At 36.3% G+C, this 27,759-nt stretch overlaps 1 protein-coding gene across 1 annotated transcript; it reads right to left on the bottom strand.

The window, feature by feature from the left end:
- On the bottom strand, positions 1-27,759 carry LOC125825381 (coiled-coil domain-containing protein SCD2). Its single transcript, XM_049504726.1, has 17 exons — positions 27,145-27,759; positions 26,539-26,708; positions 26,046-26,121; positions 25,837-25,878; positions 25,681-25,743; positions 25,230-25,279; positions 25,097-25,124; positions 20,132-20,206; positions 19,948-20,058; positions 19,801-19,861; positions 17,916-18,032; positions 17,686-17,804; positions 16,893-16,962; positions 5,535-5,576; positions 1,553-1,593; positions 1,041-1,167; positions 1-486 (listed from the first exon to the last, which is right to left on the bottom strand). Exons 1-17 carry the CDS (start codon positions 27,535-27,537, stop codon positions 416-418), a joined length of 1,656 nt encoding a protein of 551 aa, XP_049360683.1. The 5' UTR covers positions 27,538-27,759; the 3' UTR covers positions 1-415.

The following is a 27,759-nucleotide window of genomic DNA, read 5'->3' as shown; positions in this document are numbered from 1 at the left end:
TTACTACTAAAAGGTTAATACAATAAACAAAAATGTGGATATGAATGATACATCAGTGTAGTAACATGACAGTTCCCAAATAACCGAAACTTGGAGCTAAGCATATCAATCCCAGAACGACAAGCATAGCCAAATCCTCCCTTCTAAATACAGTTTGCTTCAGAATTTACGTATGATCATCCTTAAGGTACTCGTGTTTGTACTAAATAAAAATCCATGTAACCTTAACTGGACTCCCTCCCTTCCTGTAGGACCTAAACAGAAAAAGATTGGACCCATATGAATCTTGGGAAGAATACTACAGTGAGTGGAAAAAGAGCTTGAATGCAGTGAGTAAAATATATCGCAAGCAGTAATATTAGACTGTGGGGAAGACTTCTCTCCAGTAACGGAAGAATCTCAACCAATGACCAATTCATCTCCGAGATGATTCCCATAGTTTTTGTTCAATGGCCAATTTCCTTAGCTCCATCAGACCTTGCTCAACTAAAATATCAACCGCAGGAAATGTTAGAAAATGAACTCACGTCACAAGAGATAGTAACTAATAATATCACCATAGTAAGACAATTGTACCAAAGAAAAGTATATAGTAAGACAATCCAAAAACTAATCTTGAATAGTGTGTATGTGTATTATATTCAGGATTTATTATGCATTGAATAGCTTATCTTATGTTGATAATGATAAAGATCACAAAGTTTACGCAAGATACTATATTACAAAGATAAGATTTGATATTTCAAAGTCCAATACAGGGTGTTCACCACTACTTATGTTGCAAGCTATATTATGTGTGGTGTGTGTATGCATGCATCACACATAGACAAACTTTTTTTTGGGAGGGATATAGGCACAAACTTATAAGTCAAATCTTGTTTTGTCTTGACTTTGCTACAAGAATATTATACACCAACTTGCTTATTTACCAACTTGTGTACAATACAGAACACATGGTGGTTTAACCAATTAAGTACCTCTAGACATGGTTTATTAAAAAAAGAAAACAGGGTAATAGACTGAAAAGGTATGGAATGTACCATCAACAGCATCATGAGAAGTTGGTGAGTGCCCACTGCGACTACTCCAAAATTGAAGCCTTTTATTGGCTTTTTCCTCCTGTATGCCATGGGCTTTGGCTCTCCTCCAAAAGTAAGTTAGCCATGCCTGGTAAAATTTTGAAGGTAAACTTGACGTAGAAAAAAGGAGGAGACAAGTTTGCACTAATTGAAAGAGGTCATTATACAGGCTGTCCTGATAAGAACACATTTAAGCTGGATATTGGAAGACTGTTATCATAGGGTGATAAGATACAGACTCTTATATAAGAGAGAGAAATTGTAGTCTTGTTGTTCATCTTTGAAATTGATAATTTTAATTAAGAATATAATTAAACTGTTTTTAAATTTATCACAGTTTGGGGAGAAGGAAGCAGATTTCTGGAGAAAAAAAAAAAAAGTACTTATTGAACAAATGGCAAAGGATCACATTCCCTAGATGTGTTATAGCAGGAATTAGAAAGGTAAATGTAACTGTTGGATGGATTCAATACCTCCTTGAAAAGAACATCCTCAGACTCCTCGGGGCTGAGTTCTGAAAAAATTGAAAAATTCAAATAATTCTCTCTAAAAGGAGTTCAGGAGACATTACAAGATCAAGGCATTGGAAAACACTTAAATTAGACAAGACCAACGATTTGTCCAAGCAAGTTCAAGATAGGCACACCCTTATTTTGCCATGTCTAAGGTCTCATTTGTTTTCATTAAGATTAAGACCTCTGAATCTAAATACATATTTGAATATTAAGATGTACATCAAGATTCAGATGTAAGAATTTGAATACATATCTAAATATTAAGATTTGAATACTAATTAATTAAGACTGCTTGTTTTTTTAACACCTAAAAGTATAAAATGTCTTTATTTAAAAATTAATAAATATAATTTTCAATACAATACTAAGTTAATCTAATACTATCAATGAAAAAATAAATAAATAAATAAAATATATATATACATATATGGTTTTGTTTTTTAAACACCTTGAATGTATAAAAGTTGTCTTTATTTTAAAAATTAGTAAATATAAATTTCATAAAATACTAAGTTAATCTAATTCAATTTATCAAACAAAATATTTTTTTAAAATCATATGGTGGCGATGGCTAGCAGTGATGGTTGTGGATGTTGACGGGGATGGTGTAGGTAGTAGTTAATGGTGATTGTAGTTGGCAATAGATGTTGATGGTGGTAGTTGGTGTAATAGTTATGGTGGATGATAGTGATAGTTTATGGTGGTGGTGAATAATGTTGTTGGTAATATATAACATGGTGGTGATTTTGGTGATTTTTTTGTGGTAATGGTGGTGGATGGTGATAATTGTAAATGATGACTAGTTTTAACAATTGATGGTAGTGATTGACACAATTCCACAAGGCCATTCACTATGAGCCGAGCCAAGAAGCTACACATACTACAAGCTATTTTCTGGAAGGAGGCCTTGGAGACCCTTGAGGAACAACAAAGGAAGGTCCACAACATGTGGATGATCAAGGGGGAGGAAGAAGAGGATGACCAAGTGTTATGCGACGCTGCAACAACTCATGCGATGCTGCAACTAGGCCATGCAACCGCATCCAGCGTCGCAACTCGAAACAGATCACTCCTCAATTCTGTCAAGGACGCGGCAGCAAACTCCTTGTTGCGGTCGCAACTAGGAGCGCAAACTTTGAAGAAGTGTGACATTTTGGGTTTATTTTGCATTGTCTTGCAGCGTCACTTTTGGACCTAAAATGTAATCAAGCCTAAGCTATAAATAGGGGCTTCCTAGTCTAGAATAGCGTAGGTTGAATTGATGAGAGATTACACTTTTAGCTTAACCTTTTAGTTCTTGTCTAGCTAGCTAGTGTAGTGTCAATTCCTTAGTTGATCTATAACTTCTTGGCTTGATTTTCACTTGAGATTACTCATTTATGGATTCAAATTGAGCTTTCTTCGTTTGTGGAATCATTTATAGTATTGGTGCTATGATTGAATTCGATTGGGAGGTATCGATAACCAATCCAATGTTTCCCATAAACTCATTATTAATAGTCTTGCTTCGCCGTTTTGATTTTTCCTTTTCCTTGTCGTTTTCTGTAGAGTTTCCTACTCAGGATCCTATCATTTGGTATCAGAGTTTACGCTAAAGAGTTGTTTCTACAATTCTTAATCCTTATTCCTTAGCTTGTTAATTAGAAAATTCAAAAAAAAAAAAAGTTCTTGTTTCCGAAAATTAAAAGCCTAGTTTGATTCGTGTTTGAATTGTATTTTGAACATAAGATCTGAATTCTCTAGTGTTAATGAGTCTAAGATCTAAGATTTAATCTTGTATGGAGTAGAATTGAAGTTTTCACCATTGTTGGGTTGGAGACCTTGAAGAACAAGCAAGTGGGACTGAAGATCTGGATTAAATTGAAGGTTCAATTGCATTAGGGTTTTCTTCCCTATCACAAGGAGTTCGAATCTCAAATTTGGTGGGTCAGAGTTGAAATTGGAAAGGTCAAGTTTTTGAAGTTCATAGTTGTTATTGGTGATCTTCATAACTTGAAGGAGGTTCAAAGAGTGGTCTTTGATCCAAAAGGGGAAGTGAAGGAAAAGTGTGCATGTGTTAGTACAAAAGGAACATTGCCAAAAAGGCAAATTCTAGAAGGGAATAAAGTACAAAAGTCAAAAAGTGCACAAAATAGGAGTCCAAAATCGCAACAAAAAGCTGACAGCTCGCGTCAACTTTGCGAGTCGCACATTTTACTTTGCTACCACATCAAGGACCGCAGACTCTAGGCAAAAGCTTGCCAAAAGTGTGGAGTTTGTGGAGGAGGGTTGCGCTCGCAGCAACCCCTTGCGGCACCAGCCAGACCGCATCACAGCCTCTACCCCATGAAAACTTCATCTACTCTGACAAATCTCAAATTTAACGCTCATAGTTTCTTTTATTTCAATTTCAATCCACTTCCTTGATCCTTATAGCTAATCAACACTAGTAATTGGCCTTACTTGGTTGCTGATTAGTTCCTTGTGTTCAAATTCTAATTTTGTGCTAATCCCTTCTAGCTTTGATCGTTTTAACTCATTGATCATTTCTTGGATCCTTCTATTGGTTTTGATTGAGTCGCCCGTTGTTCGATTAACAAGAATCTATTCCACATATACTTGCGTCCCTTCGGTCGAGAGCGCTGCATCTTTTATTTGATGCAGACTCAGGTACACCGACACGTGATCAAATCACTTGCTAGGCCCCATATCTTCTACTATTGGAGAGCCCCTCTCTATTTTCATGGGCTTTAGTTTAAAGTTTTCTAGTACTTTATGATTATGTGTTTAACGTACGTCGAGGGCCTTGTCCCAGTAGACCTTGCTCAGTTATGTTTAGAGACTTCAAAGACACATTTAATCATGCTCTAGTTTGGACCTTCATGTCCTTTGTCAGCGATTTCAGTACTATAACTTACATTTTATGCAAAGTGGTTATTTTACAAGACTTTTCTCTTCAAATACTTTTAAACTATGTTTTCACTCATGTCTAATATCATATCATAGGTACGCTCGGGCTAGCATGGCATCGAGTGCCCGTCCCGCCCAAGGTCTAAGCTGGGGGCATGGCACTTCTAGCCCTAGTTTAGCTAGCTAGTGGAGTACTCATTCGGTCATTCCTTAGTTGATCTTTAACTTCCTATCTTGATTTTCACTTGAGATTGCTCATTTGTGGATTCAAATTGAGCTTCTTCGTTTGTGGAATCATTTATAGTATTGGTGCTTTGATTGAGTTCAATTGGGAAGTGTTTGTAACCAATTAAATGCCTTGCCTCTATGTTTTGATTATTTCTTTCCCTTATCGTTTCTTTAGAATTTTCTACTTAGGATTCTATTAGTGATAGTCCGCAATGGTGGTTGTGTCTATGGGTGGGTGGTGGGTGGTACGTAGTTGATAATGGTGAGCCTCAATGGCGATAGTTGCTAAAGGTGGACAATGGCGGTAGCGGTGAATAGATGGAATAAGTGATACCAATTCTGTAGAAATCTTTAAATAAACATTTTGATGATATTAAGACATCATTACAAATCTTAATCCATTTAGATCTCCATTAGACCCATTATGTGGTTGAAACATTAGAAAAAATGCATTTAATGATTAAGATTCAGACCTAAAAAAACAAATGCACTTGATGGGTGAGATTTGAATGATCAAAATTAAGACTTTCATGAAGTGCAAACCAATGATGCCTAGCCAATAACCAATATGTAAATCAATAGACAAGTTTAGATGGGTATCTGATTGTTTTCCATGTTTAATCCAACCAGCACAATGTAAAAAATAGAAGGGATAAATATAGGCAAGAAAACTGAGGAAGTTCAACACATTAGCTGGTTGTTTATTTCCAACTAGTTAAATATGAGTCTGAGTGGGACAATATTTGATGGTCATAAAGGAAATCTAACAACCTGAATGCATAAAGTTGAATCCTCACTAGAATGACAGATCAGATGGACTTACCAAATGCCTCCATATACTTCGGATCACTTGGTGATTTGATGTCTGCAACAGACAATAAAACACAATAAATCTAGAAGGATCATACTCCTATTGTTAAACAAGAAGATGACTTTGAGTTGTAGAACAAATGGACGCAATTAATAGAAGGAAAAAACAAACAGAGAACGCCAACTGCATTTAAGATCAGCTGACAGGTTTGCATATGCCACAACATTGAAGATAGTCAGATTCTTATTCAGAAGGCAAACTTAGATGTGCTATGGATTTATAAATAAGATAAACTCCACTTGACTTCTATGACAATGGTCTTTCCCAACTGACCAACACTCCAGCAGAAAAAACCTTATTAGTCAATCTATGTTAAGTCAACAGTGGTTGTTAGAATAGGAATAGGAACAAAATTAGTATATACAATCCTACTTAGAATAGGAATAGAAATAGTATATAGAATCCTACTTGAAAAAGGATTGTAATGTAATGTTAGTTGGAAAAGGAGTCTAATATAGTGTCTATAAATAGAGTCTAAATGTAATAATATAGATACACAATTCAATAATGTTCTTAATATTTCTCACATGGTATCAAAGCCTCCACGATTTTGGTAGAGAATCAAAGAGCTTCCGCGGCTGGCAGATGGCTATTACATATAATTGCCACCCATCTGGCCAATAATTATGTTAACAAAAGTAGGGCCAATGATATATGCATGAACCCCATATTCAGGGGAAGAAAACTCAGTCAGACAGATCACCGTACGTCAATTTTTGGTGACTTTCTAGGAAAAAATCTACTTGCTGCAAGTTTTTTTTAAAAAAAAATAAAATCCTCATTTCTATTATATTCGGTACGCAAGTAGAAAAAAATTCTTTCCTAAAAACATATAAACATATCTAACACAAAACGAGAAAAATGCTAACAAAAAAAAGAGAGCGGAGGGTTCAATGGGGTCGGGTAGAATATTAAAAAAAAAAAATATCTAAATTTTCTTGGAAGGAGTGGGTGGTTTGGGGTTGAAGTAAGATTTTTTAAAAGACTTTTATAAAAGAAATTTTTAAAAAATGGGGTTGAGGGGGAGGTGGTGGAGTGGGGAAAGAAAAATGTTTTAAATTTTATTTTTAAAAAGTCAATTTCTTTTTTTGGGGAGAGTGATACTTTAATCTTAACTTTTAATTAATACTAATACTTTATTTAATTTTTGTCCAGGTGGAATGTTTTATCCATGCGATACGCCATGTGACAAGGTTTTTTTTTAAAAAAAAAAGGTGTATTACATGTATCACTAAGGTATATTTCCCAAACTAATGAGTGATTGTTTAGGTATGAAAGATAGTTTAGATATGAAACTCATACTTTTAAATATCTTGGTGTAATTGTAGACATTGAAATTTTGTGAGACTCTACAAGACATGCTCAATTTGAGTCCCACTGGGCGTGCCAAATTTGTTTGCAACAAATTTTATAGTAACAGAAAATAAACTACAATCACAATTCGAGTCCCACAGGGCGTGCCAAAATTGTTTAATAAATAGTGCGGGTACAATTTGGTTTCTCCCTTGATCCTTCTCTCATAAAAGATTTCTCCATATTCAAGGGTCTTTAGTAACGTATTTCTCGAATTAAAATAATTTGGATTTGATCTCTCTATGAATATTTCATGAATTTGCGGAATATTCGAGATATCTTTTCAAGGAAATATAGTACCCTTTATATAGGTATGAACTAGGGTTTAAGATTGAGTAGCCTCCAAGAATCCTAATTGAAATTGAACACATCTTGTAGAGTCCCAACTCGAATTGAACACGTCTTATAGAGTCCCACAAAATTTCAATGTCTATAAAATTATATTTAATAAATTTTAGACAATAAAATTTGCGCCGGGAAAACAATAATTAAGAACGGAAAAGTATCGCAACAATCGTATTTATTGATTTCAAAGTGCGAGTGTTATAATCTCTATTATTCCTTTGATTCATCTTTTCAAATATAAATTCAAGGGTTCTTGAGCTTGATCTTAAATTTGTCTTGAACTTGATCTTGGATTCAAGGGCTTTGGAGGTTGTTCTTGAATCTTCAATGAACTTGAATTTGAACTTTATTTTGATCTTGACTGTTATTTGAATTCAAGGGCTTCGAGCTTGTTCTTGATCGTTCTTGAATGTGAATTCTTAAACTTGTAGTTTATAGAGAAATCTATGACATTTGATCCACGAGCTTTCTCTAACTTCTTGTTTAGAATTTACGGTCTGTTTTCTAAATTATGAGGACCCCTATTTATAGTTGTGGAATAGAGGAGTTGTGATAGGAACAGGTATCCTTTAGGCCAATCAGATTTAAGTGACATGGCATATGAGCTTTATGGAGCGAGCCTGTCATTTTGACACATGACATGATTCTATTGGCTTCTTTGTTGACTTGGCATGACAAGTGGCACCAAACTGGACCTCCCGGATGAGATGTCATTAGGCTTAGCTAATTAGGTTCATCTATTGTAGCTCAAATCAATTAATTTAGATTTTAATTAAATCCATATTTTTGGACTTAAATAATTAACTCAATTATATTAATCCGTAATTTATTTGGACTAATATATTCATGAATTTAATAAAATTCGAATCATTTTATAAATTTTAAATGATTACAAATGCCCTCTACTTCAAGACTTGTCGAGATATTTTATCTTTTGAAGACTAGGCTTTAAGTATTATCTAGAAAAAAATTGCACGACATTAATATTGAGATGCACAATAATTGCACCACTCCAACATAATTAGAGTGAAGAAGAAAATTGTCAGTAATTACTCCATGCGGCCACTTTCCAATTAGAATAGGAAAACTAGCATATATGTTTTGTTTCTATTAGGGCTCGGAAAGGCTCCCATTTTAAAAAAAAAATCAATTCCAATTATAAGAATTGTAATCCCACTCAATTTCATATACATATATTTTTCTATCGCCTTAACCAAAAAGGAATTGTAATTGAACTAGGGGAATGATTTTATTCTCATCACATGACATCTATAAATAAATGTTCTTCCATTTTATTTCATTATCAACATCATTACTTTTGGAGCTTCTCCTCCCTGTTTTTTCCTGATTTTCGTCACTTTTTATAGTTTGACATATCTGTCGCAGAAAATTCATATCTTATTGTAGAAACGTCGAAATCACGAACGATTTGATTTTTCAAAAACTAGACTTCTTGATCTATAACATATCCAAAATTAAATACCTTCATAATCATTTTATATGATTTTTTGAAGTTAGCTCTAAATTTTGTCATGCTGAAAATTTCAGATTTATGTGGCTTTATTACAATGCTCGTATCTTGATGTAGGAATGATGAAATCACAATCTGCTTGATTATTTCAAATTTCATAAAGGTCTACAATATATATGAAATCCAAAATTTACTACATGCGAAATTACTTTAGATATTATTATGAAGTCAGTTTTAGATTTTGGAGCACCAATAATTTTAGATTTGCGCGATGACACCAAACAAATTGTATCTCGAGGTAGAAGTATCGAAATTACAATGCACTTGATTCTACTGAAAGCAATAATGAATGGCTACAACATATCCGAAATTTGGATTGAAACTCATTTAATATCGTTCTAGACAATTTTTTGAAGTTAACTTTAAATTATGTAAGGTGATTTCAGATTTTCGTTGCATCTTGATGTTGGAAGTCATCACCAAAAAGGGTTGTGATCGCCAAAAACTATACTTCAAAGGTTTCATTATAACCAAGAAAGTATTGTCTCAAGTATAACCTAGTTAGCTTAGCATTGCTTCCAAGTCTCGAACGTCTTGGCAGGTAACAACCTCTCCTTTACTTGTGTTTTCTTGTGTTATCTTCTTTTTTTTTGTTTTTTTAACAACATTTATATTTTGCAGAGGCTACGCAACAAAGAGTTTTATCATAACAAAATTCAATCTTAAGGTGCAAAATGATGTGTTTAAAGTCCCCGCCTTGAGATCACTAATTTGTGTCTTTATCAAATCTCGAATACTTAAGTATAAAGTATGAAGGGATGTGTTTAACGTCCCCGCCTTAAGATCACAAATTTGAGGCTTTATAAGATCACGAATACTTGAGCATAACATGTGAAATAGTGTGTTTAACATGCCCGCCTTAAGATCAGTAATTTGAGGCTTTATGAGACCCTGATTACTTGAGCATAATGTGTGAAGGGATGTGTTTAACGTCCCCGCCTTGAGATTACTAATTTGAAACTTTATAAGTTCCTGAATACTTGAGCATAAGGTGTGAAGGGATGTGTTAACGTCCCTGCCTTGAGATCATTAATTTGAGGTCTTATAAGATCCTGAATACTTAAGCATAAGGTGTGAAGGGATGTGTTTAGTCTCAACCTTGAGATCACTAATTTGAGGCTTCATGTGATCCCGAATATTTAAGCATAAGGTGTGAAGGGATGTGTTTAACGTCCTCGCCATGAAATCACTAATTTAAGGCTTTATGAGATCCTGAATACTTAAGCATAAGGTGTAAAAGGATGTGTTTAACGTCCCCACCTTGAGATCACTAAGTTGAAGCTTTATAAGATCTCAAATACTTAAGCATAAGGTGTAAAGGGTTGTGATTAACGTCCCCGCCTTGAGATCACTAATTTGTGGCCTTTTGAGATCCCAAATACTTAAGGATAAGGTGTGGAAGGTCAAATTTTATCCACCTTAAGGTATGAAAATTTAAGATCCTTTTAAGGATAAATTCATGAAAAGGATAGGTTAAGGACAAATCTTGTCTACCTTAAGGCATGAGAATTTAAATATCCATTTAAGGATAAATTCGTGAAAAGGCCAACTTGAGGTGCAAAGGGATGAATCTTGTTCACCTTAAGACATGGGAATTAAAAGATCCATTTAAGGATAAATCTATGAAAATATCAGCTAAGGTGCAAACGGACAATTTTGCCCACCTTAAGGCATGGGAATTTAAAGATCCCTTTAAGGATAAATGTGTGAAAAGGCCAGCTTAAGGTGCAAAAGGACAAATCTTGTCCACCTTAAAGCATAGGATTTTAAAGATCCTTTTAAGGATAAATCTGTGAAAAGGTCAGCTTAAACTGCAAAGGGACAATTTTGTCCACCCTAAGGCATGGAAATTTAACACCTTGCATGTTTAGAGGATTTGAAGACTTCAACTAGCACACTTGACAAATTTGAAGACTTCAACTAGCACACTTGACAAATTTGAAGACTTCAACTTGCATACTTGGAGGATTTGAAGACATCAACTTGCATACTTGGAGGATTTGAAGACTTCAACTTGTATACTTGGAGGATTTGAAGACTTCAACTTGTTTACTTGGAGGATTTGAAGACTTCAACTTGCATACTTGGAGGATTTATAGACTTCTACCGGCAAACTATTAAGGCACATAGGTATTGCGCCTTCCTCCACAAAACTCACGGCATTACCCTCCCGTCCAAAAGTATCCTTTTTGGTTTCAACCTTATTTTTTTATGCCCTTTTGGAATTTTAATTCAATTTTGTTACCCTTTTGGCTCTAGACTCCAAATAAAGAGTGTTAAAACGGATTGAAATTGGAGACTAAATTCGACTCAATTGACAATTCTCTTTAAATGAGTTAAGACTTGAATGGGTTGAGATTGAACCCAATCCAAATTATCTTGTGCCCAACCCTTCAAATTCTGGGTGGGTTACTTATAGTTGGGCTCATTTACGACACCTCTAGTTTTAACTTCAAGTTTGCAAGTTGAAGTCTTCAAATCCTCCTAGTATCCAAGTTGAAGTTATCAAATTCTTCAAGTTTGCAAGTTGAAGTCTTCAAATCCACCAAAAATACAAGTTGAAAACGTCAAATCCTCCAACTATGCAAGTTGAAGTCTTCAAATTTTTCAAAGTTGCAAGTAGAAGTCTTTAAATCCTCCAAGTATCCAAGTTGAAGTTTTCAAATCCTCCAAGTATACAAGTTGAAGTCTTCAAATCCTCCAAGTATAAAAGTTAAAGTCTTCAAATCCTCCAAGTATACAAGTTGAAGTCTTCAAATCCTCCAAGTATATAAGTTGAAGTCTTCAAATCCTCCAAGTATGCAAGTTGAAGTCTTTAAATTTGTCAAGTTTGTAAGTTGAAGTCTTCAAATCCTCCACATACGCAAGTTGTTAAATTTTCATGCCTTAAGGAGGACAAAATTGTCTCTTTGCACCTTAAGCTAGCCTTTTCATGGATTTATTCTTAAAATGATCTTTAAATTCTCATGTCTGAAGGTGGACAAGACTTGTCCTTTTGCACCTTAAGCTGGCATTTTCACGAATTTATCCTTAAAAGGATCTTTAAACTCTCATGCCTTAAGGTGGACAAGATTTGTCCCTTTGCACCTTAAGTTGGCCTTTTCACAGATTTATCCTTAAAGGATCTTTAAATTCTCATGCCTTAACATGGAAAAAATTGTCCCTTTGGACCTTAAGCTGGTCTTTTCACGGATTTATCCTTAGACGGATCTTTAAATTCTCATGTCTTAAGGTGGACAAGATTTGTCCCTTTGCACCACAAGCTGGACTTTTCACGGATTATCCTTAAAAGGATCTCCAAATTTTCATGTCTTAAGGTGGACAAGATTTGTCCCTTTGCACCTTAAGCTGGCCTTTCCACGAATTTCTCCTTAAAAGAATCTTAAATTTTAATACCTTAAGGTGGATAAAATTTGACCTTCCACACTTTATGCTTAAGTATTCGGGATCTCAAAATGCCACAAATTAGTGATCTCAAGGAGGAGATGTTAAACACATCCCTTCACACCTTATGCTTAAGTATTTGGGATCTTATAAAGCTTCAACTTAATGATCTCAAGGCGGGGACATTAACACATCCTTTCACACCGTATGCTTAAGTATTTGGGATCTCATAAAGCCTCAAATTAGTGATCTCAAGGCGGGGAGGTTAAACACATCCCTTCACACCTTTTGCTTGAGTATTCGAGATCTCATAAAGCCTCCAATTAGTGATCTCAAGGCGAGGATGTTAAAGAAATCATTTCACACCTTATGCTTAAGTATTCGGGATCTTATAAGGCCTCAAATCAATGATCTCAAGCCAGGGACGTAAACACAACACCTTATGATCAAATATTCAGGATCTTATTAAGTTTCAAATCAGTGATCTCAAGGCGGGGACGTTAAGCACATCCCTTCACACATTATGCTCAAGTATTCAGAATCTCATAAAGCCTCAAATTAGTGATCTTAAGGTGGGGACGTTAAACACATCTTTTCAAACCTTATGCTTAAATATTTGGGATCTTATAAAGTCTCAAATTAGTGATCTTAAGGCGGGGACGTTAAACACATCCTTTCACACCTTATGCTTAAGTATTTGGGATCTCATTAACGCACAAATTTCAAGATTGAATTTTGTTATGATAAAACTCTCTATTGCGTAGCCTCTACAAAATATAAATATTATTTCAATCGATCAACAAAAAAAAGACAACACAAAGAAAATACAAGTAAAGGAGAGGTTGTTTCATGTCAAGACGTTTGAGACTTGGAAGCCAAGTTAGATAACTAGGTTAAACTTGAGACAATATTTTCTTGGTGATAATGAAACTCTTGAAGTATAGTTTCCGGCAATCACAGCCCTTTTTGGTGATGACGTTCCTACATCAAGATATAAAATATTTTGAGGTAACGAAAATCTGAAATCATCTATGTGACAGAATTTAAAGTTAACTTCAAAAAATTGTCTAGAACGATATTTAACGAGTTTCAATCCAAATTTCGGATATGGTGTAGCCAATCATATTTATTTTCTGTAGAATCAAGAGGATTGTAATTTTGATACTTCTACCTTGAGATACAATTTCTTTGGTGTCGCACAAATCTGAAACTGTTGGTGCGCCAAAATCTAAAACTAACTTCATAATAATATCTAAAGTAATCCTGAATGTAGTAAATTTTGGATTTTGGATATATTGTAGACCTTTATGTCTAAATTTGAAATAATCAAGCGGCTTGTGATTTCGTCATTCCTACATCAAGATACGAGCATTGTAATAAAGCCACATAAATTTGAAATTTTCAACATGACAAAATTTAGAGCTAACTTCAAAAAATCATATAGAATGATTATTAAGGTATTTAATTTTGGATATGTTATAGATCAATAAGTCTAGTTTTTGAAAAATCAAATTGTTCATGATTTCGACGTTTCTACGATAAGATATTAATTTTCTACGACAAACATGTCAAGCTGTAAAAAAGTGACGAAAATCAAGAAAAAAAAGAGAGGAGAAACTCCAAAAGTGGTGATGTTGATAAATGAAATAAAACGGAAGAGGAACATCTATGTATAGATGTCATGTGATGAGAATAAAATCCTTCTCCTAGTTCAATTACAATTCCTTTTTGGCTAAGGCTGTAGAAAAACATGTAAATATGAAATTGAGTTTAATTACAATTCTTTCTTTTTTTAATTGGAATTGAAAAAAAATTAAATAAAGGAACATTTCTGTGTCCTAATGGATTCAAAACATATATGTTAGTTTTCCTATTACAATTGGAAGTGGCCGCATGGCGTAATTACTGCAATCTTCTTCTTCACTCCAATTATGTTGGAGCGGTTCAATTATTGTGCATCTCAATATTAATGTTGTGCAATTTTTGTCTAGATAATACTTCAAGCCTAGTCTTCAAAAGATAAAATATCTCGACAAGTCTTGAAGCTCAGGGCATTTGTAATCATTTAAAATTTATTAAATATAAATTTATAAAATGATTCGGATTATATTAAATTAATGAATATTTAGTCCAAATAAATTATAGATTAGTATAATTGGGTTAATTATTAAGTCCAAAAAGTATAGATTTAATTGAAATCCAAATTAATTGATTTGGGCTACAATAGAGGAGCCAAGTTTGCTAAGTCCAATAACATTTCATCCTAGAGGCCCAGTTCGGTGCCACGCGGCAAATGACGTGGCATGTTAAGTCAAACAAAGAAGCCAATAGGATCATGTCATGTGTCAAAATAACAAGCCTGCTCCATAAAACCCATATGTCATGTCACTTAAATCTGATTGGGTGAAGGGAAACTTGTTCCCATCGCAACTCTTCTATTCTAAAAACTATAAATAGGGGTCCTCACAAACGCCATAGATTTCTATATAAACTACAAGTTTAAGAATTCAAGTTCAAGAACGATCAAGATAAAGACCATCGGATTCAAGAACAAGCTTGAAGTCAAGATCAAGATAAAATTCAAGTTCGTCGAAGATTCAAGAAACAAGCTTCAAATCCCTTGAATCCAAGATCAAGTTCAAGACAAATTCAAAATCAAGCTCAAGAGTCCTTGAATTTATATTTGAAAAGACAAATCAAAGGAACAATAGAGATTGTAACACTCGCACTTTGAAATCAATAAATACGATTGTTACGATACTTTTTCGTTCTTGATTATTGTTTTCTCGACGTAAATTTTATTGTCTACAAAATCTGGTACTTCTAGTGGGACCAAATTTGTCCTTCATCTCTTCTCTCATAAATCAAAAAATCGGAAGCCGCAAAGGTGGAAGTATGATCAGTACTTCAAGTCTCATCTTTGAGTCATCAAGTCCACACTCCGACAAACCTTGAAGCATGAGGCATTTGTATACATTGAAATTTTGTGGGACTCTACAAGATGTGTTCAATTCGAGTTGAGACTCTACAAGGTGTGTTCAATTCCAATTAGGATTCTTGGGAGCTACTCAATCCAAAACCTAGTTCATGCCTATATAAAGGGTAGTATATTTCCTTGAAAAAGCATCTCGAATATTCTGCAAATTCATGGAATATTCATAAGGAGATCAAATTCACATCATCCTAGTTCGAGAAATACGCCACTAACGGCTCTCGAATCATGGATAAATATTTTATGAAAGAAGAATCAAGGGAGAAACAGAATTATACATGCACTATTTATCAATAAAGTTATGTTTCTTCATATTTTATTGTGATTGCAATTTATTTTCTATCACTTTAAAATTTATTGCAAACATTAATATCTTGGTGTAATAACATGTGTACATTACAAAAATTGTAGAAGTTAATTCAAATATCTTGGTGTAATAACATGTGTACATTACAAAAAACAGTGACCGACCCTTCGGGTGGCCCAGTGGTTTGGGCTTGGGACTTCTATGTTGGAGGTCTCAAGTTCGAAACCCCAAAGCAAGGGGTTTGCCTTCTGGGTCGAGCTCGTCGCACTGGGCTTGCCTAGTGTAGGTTACCTCTCCTATGTGGTTTGCGAGCTATTGCATAGGAGCGGGGGTTTTACCCTGTGCGCACCCAAAGGGTAGCGGCTGCGGGTTTCCTTGTCATCAAAAAAAACAAAAACAAAAAACAGTGACCAAGCAATAAATTATGGAGAGAAAAGAAAAAGTAAAACACTTCAAAGAAAATTTAAGATGCAATGTTCTATGGTGTATAGTGCTAACAACCCAAAACATGAAAGATGCAACCCTCAATCTATTGGGGTATTAACCACATTAGACTTTTGTCCTTGTAATCGTTCCAAGGAATTTAGGGTCTGTCTCATGTAAGGAGAGCCACGAGGTGAGTCTCAGAGATTCCTAACTCTGCCTTTCAAAATGATGGTTATTAAGAGGAGACCTTAATTTATTGCTCAATGTTACCGTGACAACATGGAGGTCGCCAATCACCATTCTATTTGTTACCAACTTACCATCCAAAAAGGGAAAAATTGCATGTGAAACTGTATGCAAGTTTCTGCATTACATAACATGCTGTAACATTTGCTTCCTAAATATAGACGTCTATATTTCGGAAGGACATAACCGTACAGGTAGGTATGTATATTATGGTACAGGTGTAAGCAGCCTTGAATTTTATATTCAGATTTATGAGGTAGAACATCTGTTTTTTTCGAAACGGTGGTGTTCAGACCAACTAACGCTCAACTTCACTATCCGGTACCTGCTATCTCCTGCCAGCACAGGTATAAAGTAACTCTTCCCACCAAGACTTAGATAGATGAGAAGATAGGTGTATTTTTGTCTCTATAGGGAATTTGGGATTCGAACACTGGCCTCCAAGGTTTACACCCACTTCATTGACCACTAGGCTACACCCTTGGCTTATGAGGTAGAACATCTTCAAGCATCAAACCACAATCCTTGACCTTAGCTTAGAGTCTATAACGAGTATCATCTCATTGGCAGATATATAACTAAGCAAACAATGACTGCTGATCAGAGCATGTAAAAACATATATATTTATTTACAAGTAGGGTTTACGGTTTTGGAGATCAAAAAACAAGCATATGAACATACCAGTAGTTAACTAGCAATATTTAAACAACAAACAAGAGACAAACCTGAAATCGATGTTCGAGCAGAGTTTGGACGCCGTTGTTGAGCCAGTGCAAGCACTATGGCATCCTCAACCTAGATCAGGAATATCAGTAAATGGTAAAGTAGTTCCCTATTCTTCCAACTAAAAGGAGAACAAAAGAATACCCTGGTGGACATGCAAGAGATATTATATATTCTTTTGAAATGGGTAACTTTACATGCAAGAGATTATTTACACCCCAAACTATTCTAGAGGAAAATAGGAAAAGAATGGATTAAAGTAGTTGATATCATCCTTTCAATATGAACTTGGTGTTCCAAATCCGGAGACTGGCCTGATATTGGCCTGTGCCCAATCCCTCGGCTGAACACCATAAGTATCATAATTTTTTTTCAAGCAAAAACCAATTATTTTCACCTTCTGTAATAATCATTATGATACATATTCAGTAAGTCCCTTCTAATTTTACCAAAATTTTGCCTAAGAACAACTTAAGGCATAACAAATTCATAATATCAATCTAAACTGATCATATTCTTTTTTAACTGCAATGTAGAAATTATAATGCTTAAATTGATAAGTGGCTTTTTTGATGAAGAAATGAATGAGCATTGGAATCTTTAATTTGAACAAAGAAAAATGATTTGCGATGCTAGTGATAACAGAATTAATAACCTTCTTAATAAACACCATGAGAAGTACTTAAAAGCTTAAGTTTAGAAACAGGTTAAGCACTGCATGTTCTACCTAGTTCAAGGAACTAAAGAAAAATACAGGAACAAGAACAACATAATGACTCTAGTTATTAGAGTAACCTTCAAAGAAACAAGTTCATTCAAGCCCATTTCAACAGAAAGCATGCTTTCTATATTTCCTTCTCCAGTGAGATCATTCAAATCCTGAACAAACTTTCCCCTCTCTGGATTGTCATCACCTGCAAAAGAGAACATTGATTATGCCCATTCAAAATATTTACCATGTGATAAACCCATAGCTAGGTAATCCACAAAATCAAATAGAAAACCCATAAATAAATCATGCTTGCCTTTTTCCAAACATTCTTCCTTTGCCTTTTGGCCAGCAGAGATAACCAATTCAAAAGGAAGAGGTGCGAAGGATGACCAGTACTCGTGTTTTGAAGCAGCAATATCTGCACAAATGCCTGAAAGGAAAAGCAGAGCAACATTAACTTGAGACTCAAGAGTTCAAACCGGTAACATTTCTTACATATCTAAAGCAATGAAACAAGAGCATAGGACACATGGGGTCAAAACTTAACAAAAAGTAAAGCATTGGGTGGATAAGAATGCAATTAGACAAGTACAGAACAGTAGACACCATTCATGCTCTGGAAATAGCAAAAAAAATCTTCTCTGCCCAATTTATGTGATAGTATTTGACTAGGCACAGAGTTTAAGCATGACAAGAAGACGTTTAAACTTGTGGTCTCAAATTAGCATATTTGTGTGGCTATAAGTCATCTCATTAAGAGCAAAATGAGAAGTTTAACATCAAATTATTACAAAATATAGAAAGGTATCATTCTCTTAGAAACTGACCTAAAAGGAAAGAGTGTCATAAAAATTGGGAAAGGAGGTAATTTAAATTTTATTTGTTTTGATAAGTGTGGTGTCCAGGCCAGCTTGCGCGCACCTCGACTAATTCCATCGGGGTACCTACCTCCCACCAACACAAATACTAGGTAACTCCACTGCCATGGGTTGGATAAATGAGAAGAAATTGTTAAGATATCCCACATCGGTAGAGGGATGGGAATTTGGTCTCCTTATATGGACTTGGACAAACCTCCCTTCATGAGCTAGCTTTTGGGGTTGAGTTAGGCCCAAGATCCATCTTTACATGGTATCAGAGCCAGACCCATCCCAATTTGTTGTTCACCGATGATGAGCCCCCATTTAGAAGTGTTCACGCTCCAGTTGAGGTCTGGGCGTGCAGGGGAGTGTTAAGATATCCCACATCGGTAGAGGGATGGGAATTTGGTCTCCTTATATGGACTTGGACAAACCTCCCCTCATGAGCTAGCTTTTGGGGTTGAGTTAGGCCCAAGATCCATCTTTACAGAAATCACCTAGTGTTTTTGCCTAGGACACTGTGGGGATTTGAACCGGAGACCTAATGGTTTCCAATACACTTCATTGACTAGTAAGCAACACCCTGGGTGCATTTAATTGATGCAATCCGTTACGAAAAGTTAATCTCTTTTGGTATAGTTGTAAAACAATGTAATCATAGTTAATTTGCAAGTAATCATAGTTTGCTTGAGCCGAGGGTCTACCAGAAACAACATCTCTACCTTGTAGGGGTAAGGTTTGTGTACACAGTGCCCTCCCAAGACCCCACTTGTGGGATTTCGCTGGGTATGATGTTGTTGCTGTAAGTTTTCTAGGTGAATAGTACTGCCACTACTACAAGTTCCTTCTTTGTAACACTAGAGGAGTAAAGGCACCTGCTTTCAATCTAGCTATTTTTCAAATGTGCAATTACAATGTTTCATTCTTCTTTCTTGATTCACTATCTTATGTGCCCTTTTGTCTTTTTCCTTTTTTCTTATGGGTGCGCGTGATGGAAGGGCTTCAGGTACTTCATATGATAAAACAATCGGAAAATCAAATACAATAGTTACATTGACATAACATGGGTGACTTCATAAAACTATTTCAAATCTATAGCTAATGATAAAAGGTCAGTGTAACTAGCGGCAGTATACAGGAAACCAAAAATTAATGATGAACCATTAAAGGAAAAAGAAAAGAATAGAAGTCAAGAAAAAAGATTTTCTAATTTAGAAAAGAATAGAGATCATGTTCCTTCTCAAAAACAAAGAACAGAGATCATGTTCCTTCTCAAAACAAAGAATAGAGATCATGTGTGTGACTAGGAAAAAGACAAAACTCTGATTCATTACTTACCAAACTGAGTTGCTAAACCCCAATAACGTGCAAGCCAGCATCGTTTAAGAACAACATCTTCCTACAATATAGTATGCGAGGAATTTATTTCTATGATGAAAAATTTTGCATATGAAGAAAGCAGCATCAGAAGGTGCAGCTAGATACCATCTCATTCTGGGTTAAAATCATCCTTTGTGTCATAGAGCGTAGAGCTTTAACCTCAGATTCAGTCCCCTGAAGTTGATCTACAGCAGCAGCTGCGTCATCTTTCGCTTTCTATGTCAAATGTAGTAAAAAAGAATTAGATAGAAAACCAGACATTGCTGTAGCAAATGGTGGTGATGTTTACCTGAACATTAGAGTGGAGACTTGCAAGTTCCACAGCTATCCCATTCTTTGCTTGTTTTGCATCTTTCAGTGCAGCCTGCACCAGTTAATCTTTAGTTGCTTTTGAGGTGTAAAACATTATTTGAAACTGAAGCACACTTGAAGGCAGTTACAAGGAGACAAGACAATGCTATTGTAACATGTCGGCATGGTATTTTGAAGAAAACTTTAGACAGTTTAACATATATAGTTTTTCACTTTTTTGAGCAGGTAGCATATGTATTATAAACAAAGAACTACTCCAAATAATTAGTCCACACATAATCTAAGTTGCTCGGACTCGGGTGCGGATATCCGACGTGGATGCGAATCCGAGAGTCATATTCAGTAAAATCTAAATTTTAAGATTCGGGGGTACGGATTAGGAGGTATTACCTATGGTTTAAATTCCTTTTTCAGAACTGACATTTCAATAACTGCTGCGATCCTTATTCTTCTTCTCCTGTAGCATACTTTGTGTTGTGGTAATGTGGTTCTCTTTTTCTGTTCTTTTGATTTACAGTTTAGTGCGAATTCTTGATCGCTGTTTCTGATCTGCAATGTAGTTCAATTCATTGATTACTTGCTTGCTTCTGATTTACAGTATAGTTCAGACTTATTGCCTGCTATCTTGCGTTTCAGATTATACATTTGAACTAGTTTTCCTTAGTATTTGCCTTTGTATTTTACACCTTCTTTGGTGGCTTTGGTGAAAGATGATAGACTAGGGCCATGTCTTAGGTCGAGGGTGAGGGGTAGGAGTGGTAAGTTCCCCTAGGCTGAGGGTAACATCTTGGAATACAGGGTCTTTGACGGGGAAGTCCATAAAGCTAGTGAAAATTCTAAAAAAGAGGAAGATTAATATAGTGTGTTCAGGGAACAAATGGGTAGGTACCAAGGCTTGGGATGTGAACAGGTTTAAGTTGGGGTACTTGGGAGGCTCAAGGGATAGGAATGGAGTAGGCATTTTCGTAGACAGGGACCATAGGGAGCAAGTGGTGGAAGTTAGGAAGTTCAATGATGAGATAATGACAATTAAGCTAGTTGTTGAAGGACTTACTTTGAACATTATTAGTGCTTTTACGCGCCACAAGTAGGTTTGCACGAGGAGATCAAGAAGCACTTTTGGGAGGACTTGGATGAGGTGGTGAGGGGTAGACTAAACACCTAAGAGATATTCATTGGCGTAGATTTCCAATGGCCACATTGGGGCAACTTCCAAATCTAACTTCCAATGGATTTGACAATGTGCATGGAGGCTTTGGTTTTGGAAATAGAAATGGAGGTGGAACTTTGCTCCTTGATTATAATAGAGCTTTTGAGTTGGTGATACCTAACTCATGTTTTCCGAAGAAGGAAGGCCACTTGGTTACCTTCCATAGCGTGGTGGCTAAAACTCTGACATATTACTTTTTCTTGAGGAAAGGCAATATAGGCATTTGTAAGGACTGCAAGGTTATCCTGAGTGAGAATTTTTCTACCCAACATAAGTTTTAGGTGATGGACTAGGAGATTGAGCAAGGGAGGAGGCAGAAGAATTCATGACTGACCAAGGATTAAATGGTGTGGCTTGACCCCTGCCCTCTCTCAGAATATGGCTGAGAAGTTAACGGTGATGGGGGCTTGGAAGAGTATTGAGGATGTGGAAAGCATACAGCTAATTGCATTAGAAAAGCAGCTAGAGAGGTGGCCAAGGGTTTCGAGGGGTAACATTGGTGGTCACCGAGGGGAATGGTGGTGGAATGGAGAAGTTCAAGGAAAAGTGGAAGCAAAGAAGCCAGTTTATGCAAAGTTGGTGGAAGAATGCAAGGATGAGGAGGAGAAGCAGACAATAAGAAAATTTATAAGGCAGCAAAGATGGAGGCTAAATTAGCGGTTACAACAGCAAAGACGACTGTCTTTGAACGACTGTAAACTAAGCTAAGGGGCAAAGGTGAAGATAAGAAATTGTACAGGCTTGCAAAGGCGAGAGAGAGAAGAATGTCGAAGACCTGGATCAAGTGAAGTACATCAAGGATAAGGACGACAAGGTGTTGGCGGAAGAGACCCTAATTAAGAAAAGATGGCAAACTTACTTCCATAAGCTTTTGAACAAATAAAGGGACCGAGACATTCTGCTAGGTGATTTGGAGCACTCTGAGAGACATCGGGATTTTGGGTACTGTACGTGTATTAAGGTTGAGGTTAAGTGCACAATTAGTAGGATGAGGAGGGGAAGAGTGATAGAACCGGATGAGATTCTGTAGGAATTTTGAAAGGCATGTATGCAGTGGTTAATTGGCTTGTTTAATGTCATTTTAAGATGGCTAAAATGTCAAACCAATTTGGATTCATGTCAAGGCAATCGACTACTAAAGCCATCAATCTTATAGGAGACTGGTGGAGAAATACCGAGAAAGGAAGAGCGACTTACATATGGTGTTCATTGAACTTGAAAAGTCCTACAACAAAGTCCGCAGGAAGTCCTTTGGAGATGCCAAGAGGCTAAAAGTGTATCGGTGGCTTACATCAGGGCAATTAAGCACACGTATGATGGAGCTAAAATGCGGGTTAGAACGGTGCGAGGAGATTTAGAGCACTTCTTCGTGGAGATGAGGTTGCACTGGGGATCAGCTCTTAGCCCGTTCCTATTTGCCCTAGTAATGGATGAATTGATATGGTCCATCTTAAATGAGGTGCCTTGGTGTATGTTATTTGCGGACGAAATAGTATTGATTGATAAGATGCGCAACGGAGTTAGTGCCAGGTTGGAGATGTGGAGACAAGCTCTAGAGTCTAAAGGGTTCAGGTTAAGCAGGATCAAAACAAAGTATTTGGAGTCCGAATGCAGTGATGCAACATGAGGCAGTTGTGGAAGTGAGGCTTGACACATAGGCTATCCCCAAGAGAGATAGTTTCATGTATCTTGGGTCTATAATCCAAAGAAATGGGGACATCAACAATGAAATCACACATCGTATTGATGCGAAGTGGATGAAGTGGTGGCTTGCATCCGAAGTCTCGTGTGATAAAAGAGTACTAGGTTTTATGAAGTGGTGGTTAGACCAACTTTCTTGTATAGGGCAGAGAGTTGATCAGTTAAAACTCCCATGTTTAGAAGATGCTTGTTGCGGAAATGAGAATGTTGAGGTGAATGTGTAGGCATACAAGGAACAATAAGATTAGGAATGAGGATATTCGAGATAACGTGGGAGTGGACTCTGTGGTGAATAAAATGAGGAAGCGAGATTGAGATGATTTGGACATGTGAAGAGGAGATGCATAGGCGCCCTAGTGAGAAATGAGAGAGGTTGGTTATAGTAGGTATGAGGAAAGGCAGAGGTAGGCCGAAGAAGTATTGGGAGAGTTGATTAAACAGGACATGGAAAAACTCAGGTTATCGAGGATATAACCTTAGATAGGAGGGTGTGGAGTACGTGTATTATGGTATAGGGTTACACTAAGTAGTGGAGTGTTGTCTTTCTTTTCGAGTATTTAAGCTTGTTGGTGTTTGTTGTTGTACTAGCCGTATTATTGTAGTTCTTGCTATTGATATCTACCATCGTCTGTTGTTTATTGTGTTTCAATTATCACACTATTTTGTTATTCTTGTTCTTTTCTTGTAGACTTTGCACTGCTTCTCTTGTTAGTTGTCATGTTTTCTCCTTTTTTGTACTTGAATTTGCTATTCTTGTTCTTCTTGAATAACACTATTTTGTTATTCTTGTTCTTTTCTTGTAGACTTAGCACTGCTTCTCTTGTTAGTTGTTATGTTTTCTCCATAGTTTTCTCCTTTTATGTACTTGAATTTGCTACACTTGAGACAAGGATCTTCCGAAAACGATCTCTCTACCTCCACGAGGTAGTGGTAAGGTCCGCATACACTCTACCCTCCTCATACCCCACTTGTGGGATTCCACTGGGTATTATGTTGTTGTTGATGATAATGATGTTGTTCGGGTACGGATCCACGTATGGATACGGATGGTAAAATTTGGCTAAAAAATCCAATTGATGAATAGAATTATAAAGATCTTCTAGGTTTTCTTCCCCAAGACCCCAACTTTTTCTTTCAAGCTCTCTAGTTCTTCCCCTCAAAAAAAGAAAAAGAAAGTTATTTGAGGCCTTCCACCAACTTTCCTTACCGATCGTTGCTATTGTCTACTAGAAATCAGAACAAAACTACTTCAATTCTTAGTTTCTCTCTGTCTGAAATATGAAGCAGCGAATATTTACCAAGAGGAAAAGCTAAAAAGGAGATAAAAGGACTATAATATTGAAGTTATGCCATTTCTTCTGTCTTTAAATCCTATGTTGCTCGGACTCTTAAAAAATGTAACGGGTGCATATCGTGTCCTCCAAAAGTAGTGTATTTTTGGAGAATCTGACATGGGTGCGGCATCGAAAGTGAAGAGTCTGCCCAACTTAGCTTAAATCTATTATATCTTCTATTTTGAGAAATCAAAATCTCAACTTTCCCCCAAATTTGTCCATGGACTTTGGTCAAAGTATCCAATGTGGTTGACTGAATCCCATATGTATCCCGCACCGGCAACCGTCTCGTGTTGACACAGGTGCAGCAGCAAAAATGAAGAGTCTGCGCAACTTAGGTAATTATTACAAGTACAGTTGAACATACAATTAATAACATAATTTCAAACTTGAATATGAAAGTTTAGTGAGAATAAGCAGGAAAATTAACATACTCTACCAACTATCATGTAGCATACTAGAAATAATAGAATGGTCCATGCTACTCTAACCATGTTTGTGTGTGTGTTTTCCTCAATATGTGGAGTCATGTCTAGCCACACAGGCCTAGATAAACTTTTTCATTTACATTCTGTTATTAGTTGGATAAAGAATGACTTCTAATATTTTATGCTTTTTAAGTAAACATCCTCTCACACAAAAGACCAAAGGAATGTAACCAAATTAATCTGCAATTAACTCAAATATCCAAACTGACCTCCCTTTGGCGCAAAGAGGCTTCCTTCCTGCAATTGATAAGATATCATGATATTACAATACATGCATATCCACCAAAAAGGTTTGCATAAATACAAATTCAGTGGTAAGAGAAAGATGTGGAAGACTTTTGCCTGCTTAACAACTTTGCTTCTAAAGATACTCCTTCTCCAAGTGCTGCAACCTGATGCATAAGAAATGCCTTTCAACTGTCAAAAGAACTTGAAGTTTAAATTAAAACATGTGGAGCATAAATCACAAAATGAGAATTAATAACATTTATCCCAGCAAAATTTCAAAATAAGGTGTCCATTATCATTATCATCTTATGACTTCTTTTTCGGATAAACGAGGTGTTCATCAAAGAATGACACGCTGACTATAATCAAGTTTTTCCTCTCTTATTTTATCAAAAGACCAGACAAAACATAAGTTTATTCCTTTCATCCTCTTTCAGGTAAACCAGTAAATTATGAAGCACTGAGGCTCTTATACACAACAGGAAAAAGCAAATGAATGTACAAGTATTTAAGAGTAACAAAAAGAAAGGATTTGTGCACAGTTTGGGAATAGTAATGGCATAACCTGTTTCTCAAGCTCCTTCACTCTAGCTTCTGATTCCTCGTAACTCGTTTCGGCAACTCTAAGCTGCACAGAATTTCTCAAATTCAGTATAAACACATTCAGAGATGCATGTCTTAATGCAAGTAAAGCAGAGGAAAAGAACTGGTGAACGTGCACCTTTCCAAGAAGATTTTCATTTTCTTCTTGTAGCATATCAAACTGCCCAAAAAAATTTAAGGATCAGAGCAGAAAGGGCACTGAAGTTAAGTGATATATCCAAGTAATTACATGTATATAGAGACACAACAGACACTTTACGTGTCTAATGACTGAATACTATGCATGTAAGAATAGAGAATTGCAATTTGATAGCACAATGAACATACTTCATCACGAAGCGCAGAAGCAGCACGGTGATCTCCTGTATCTTTCAAGTTAACTTGTCTTAAATCTGGAGAGAATCTGCATTGTGCATTAGATGATGAATGCAGAGAAAAGGAACTGAATCATGCTAAAGCACCTAGTGCATATATATGAAGGAAGCTCATGTGCCTGAAGACACACTTGGACTGCTTCATTGTTGCACAATAACAGAACTACGCAGATGTACAGATGATTAAGCTAGTTCAACATCTTTTTGAAACGTCATAGAAATAGAATACAATCATAAAGCGAATATTGTGGGATCTAAACGTTGATTAAATGACACGATTACAAGAACTTGGCAACTATGGAATACATGACAAGTAACAGATACAACCTACAAATGAAAAGCAAAAGTACATCGTTTAGACCCTTTGCTCTAGCTGCTTGTTTGTAGGAGTGTCAGACTGAAAAGGAAAAAGGAAAGATCAGAAAAGAGGTTTTCACTATTAGTACCTTTTCTCTCTCAGCTTGTTGGTTGGAGGATCGATTGGTGGTATAGGTGAAGGAGTCTTCACAGGCTGTTGGGTACTTGGTATTGACGGCGGAGGACGAGATGGGACAGTTGGTCTTCCTGCTGATGTTGAACGAAGAGACGGCAATTCCTCAACAAAATTCGTAGCTAGCTACTCATAGAAGTAGGAAATGGAAACAATTACCATACAGAGGTAATCAGAGCCAAGAAAAATAATGTGCTAATGCTTATGCTCTTTTAGATTAAATTTGTCCAACTATATCCCTTCTGTACTTTATATTACAACTTTTACAACAAACCCAGGAACTAAATCCTAAGAGATTTAACAACTATTCAGTGTCTTGAGCTATAGTCACTTTCTGAACAGAAGATTCAATCTTTTTACCTTACGGTTGACAACAGACTTATATAACTGAAATTACGTAAAAATGCAGTTGAATTTGAACACATTCATACTGGATTGTACTTGATTATCTAGGTAGAATTCCAGAGGCGGTCAATATTTCAGAACTCTCCATCAAGTGAACAATAAAACTGACAAAAAGTAGCACAGTAAAATACTGGATAGATCGAGGTCTTGAAATTACCGCAGGTGAAGATGATCTGGTATTTAACTTAGCCGACTGAATAGCAGGGTTGATAGCATTGCTATCACTAGAGCTATTGGCAGCAGTGCTGACCTTGGACCTGGAAAAAGTGGGAGGTGGAGGAGCGGCAAATCGGAATCCAAGATCATCATCGCCATCTTCATCGTCATCATTGCCAGTGGCTGCTTGAGAGGCCATGACTTGAGCAAGGCGCTGGGCAGCAGCTTTGGCAGCAACATTCTGAGTGCGCTTAATGTTAGACATTCCGGAGATAGAGGAAGAGCGGCCATGTCTTGGAGATGAAGAGCCAACAGTAAGAGCGGCCATGGGAGCTCCGGATTCGCTGCTCCATTTCCTTAACTGCCTCGGACTTGCAGTTCGAGCTCGATCCATTAGTACTTGAGTTCAGTACAAAATCATCAACTTAGAAAAGAAAAGCAAAGATGAGCGACAATGTAGTGGCCTAGATTTGGGAGTTCATTTTCGAGCGCTACAGCAGCTTGTCTGCCGGAGAGATAGACGGAGACAGATATTTCCCGTCTAGTTGGACCGGAAAATTGGTTGGAGTCTTTTCTTTTTCTTTTCTTTTCTTTTCCGTCACTACCTTAACACCTT

This window comes from Solanum verrucosum, unplaced genomic scaffold (genome assembly GCF_900185275.1).
Source record: "Solanum verrucosum unplaced genomic scaffold, falcon-dt-bn FXZP01000051.1, whole genome shotgun sequence".
NCBI classification, from domain to species: domain Eukaryota; kingdom Viridiplantae; phylum Streptophyta; class Magnoliopsida; order Solanales; family Solanaceae; genus Solanum; species Solanum verrucosum.
Note: the sequence above shows the minus strand (reverse complement) of the source record. Positions and strands in the feature narration are given on the sequence as shown.

Coding starts and splice junctions, on each gene's coding strand:
- LOC125825381 (XM_049504726.1), bottom strand. CDS start 27,537: ATGGATCGAGCTCGAACTGCAAGTCCGAGGCAGTTAAGGAAATGGAGC. Junction 26,709..27,144: donor CCAGATCATCTTCACCTGCG/GTAATTTCAAGA, acceptor TTCTATGAGTAG/CTAGCTACGAATTTTGTTGA. Junction 487..1,040: donor TTCTCATGATGCTGTTGATG/GTACATTCCATA, acceptor TTGATATTTTAG/TTGAGCAAGGTCTGATGGAG.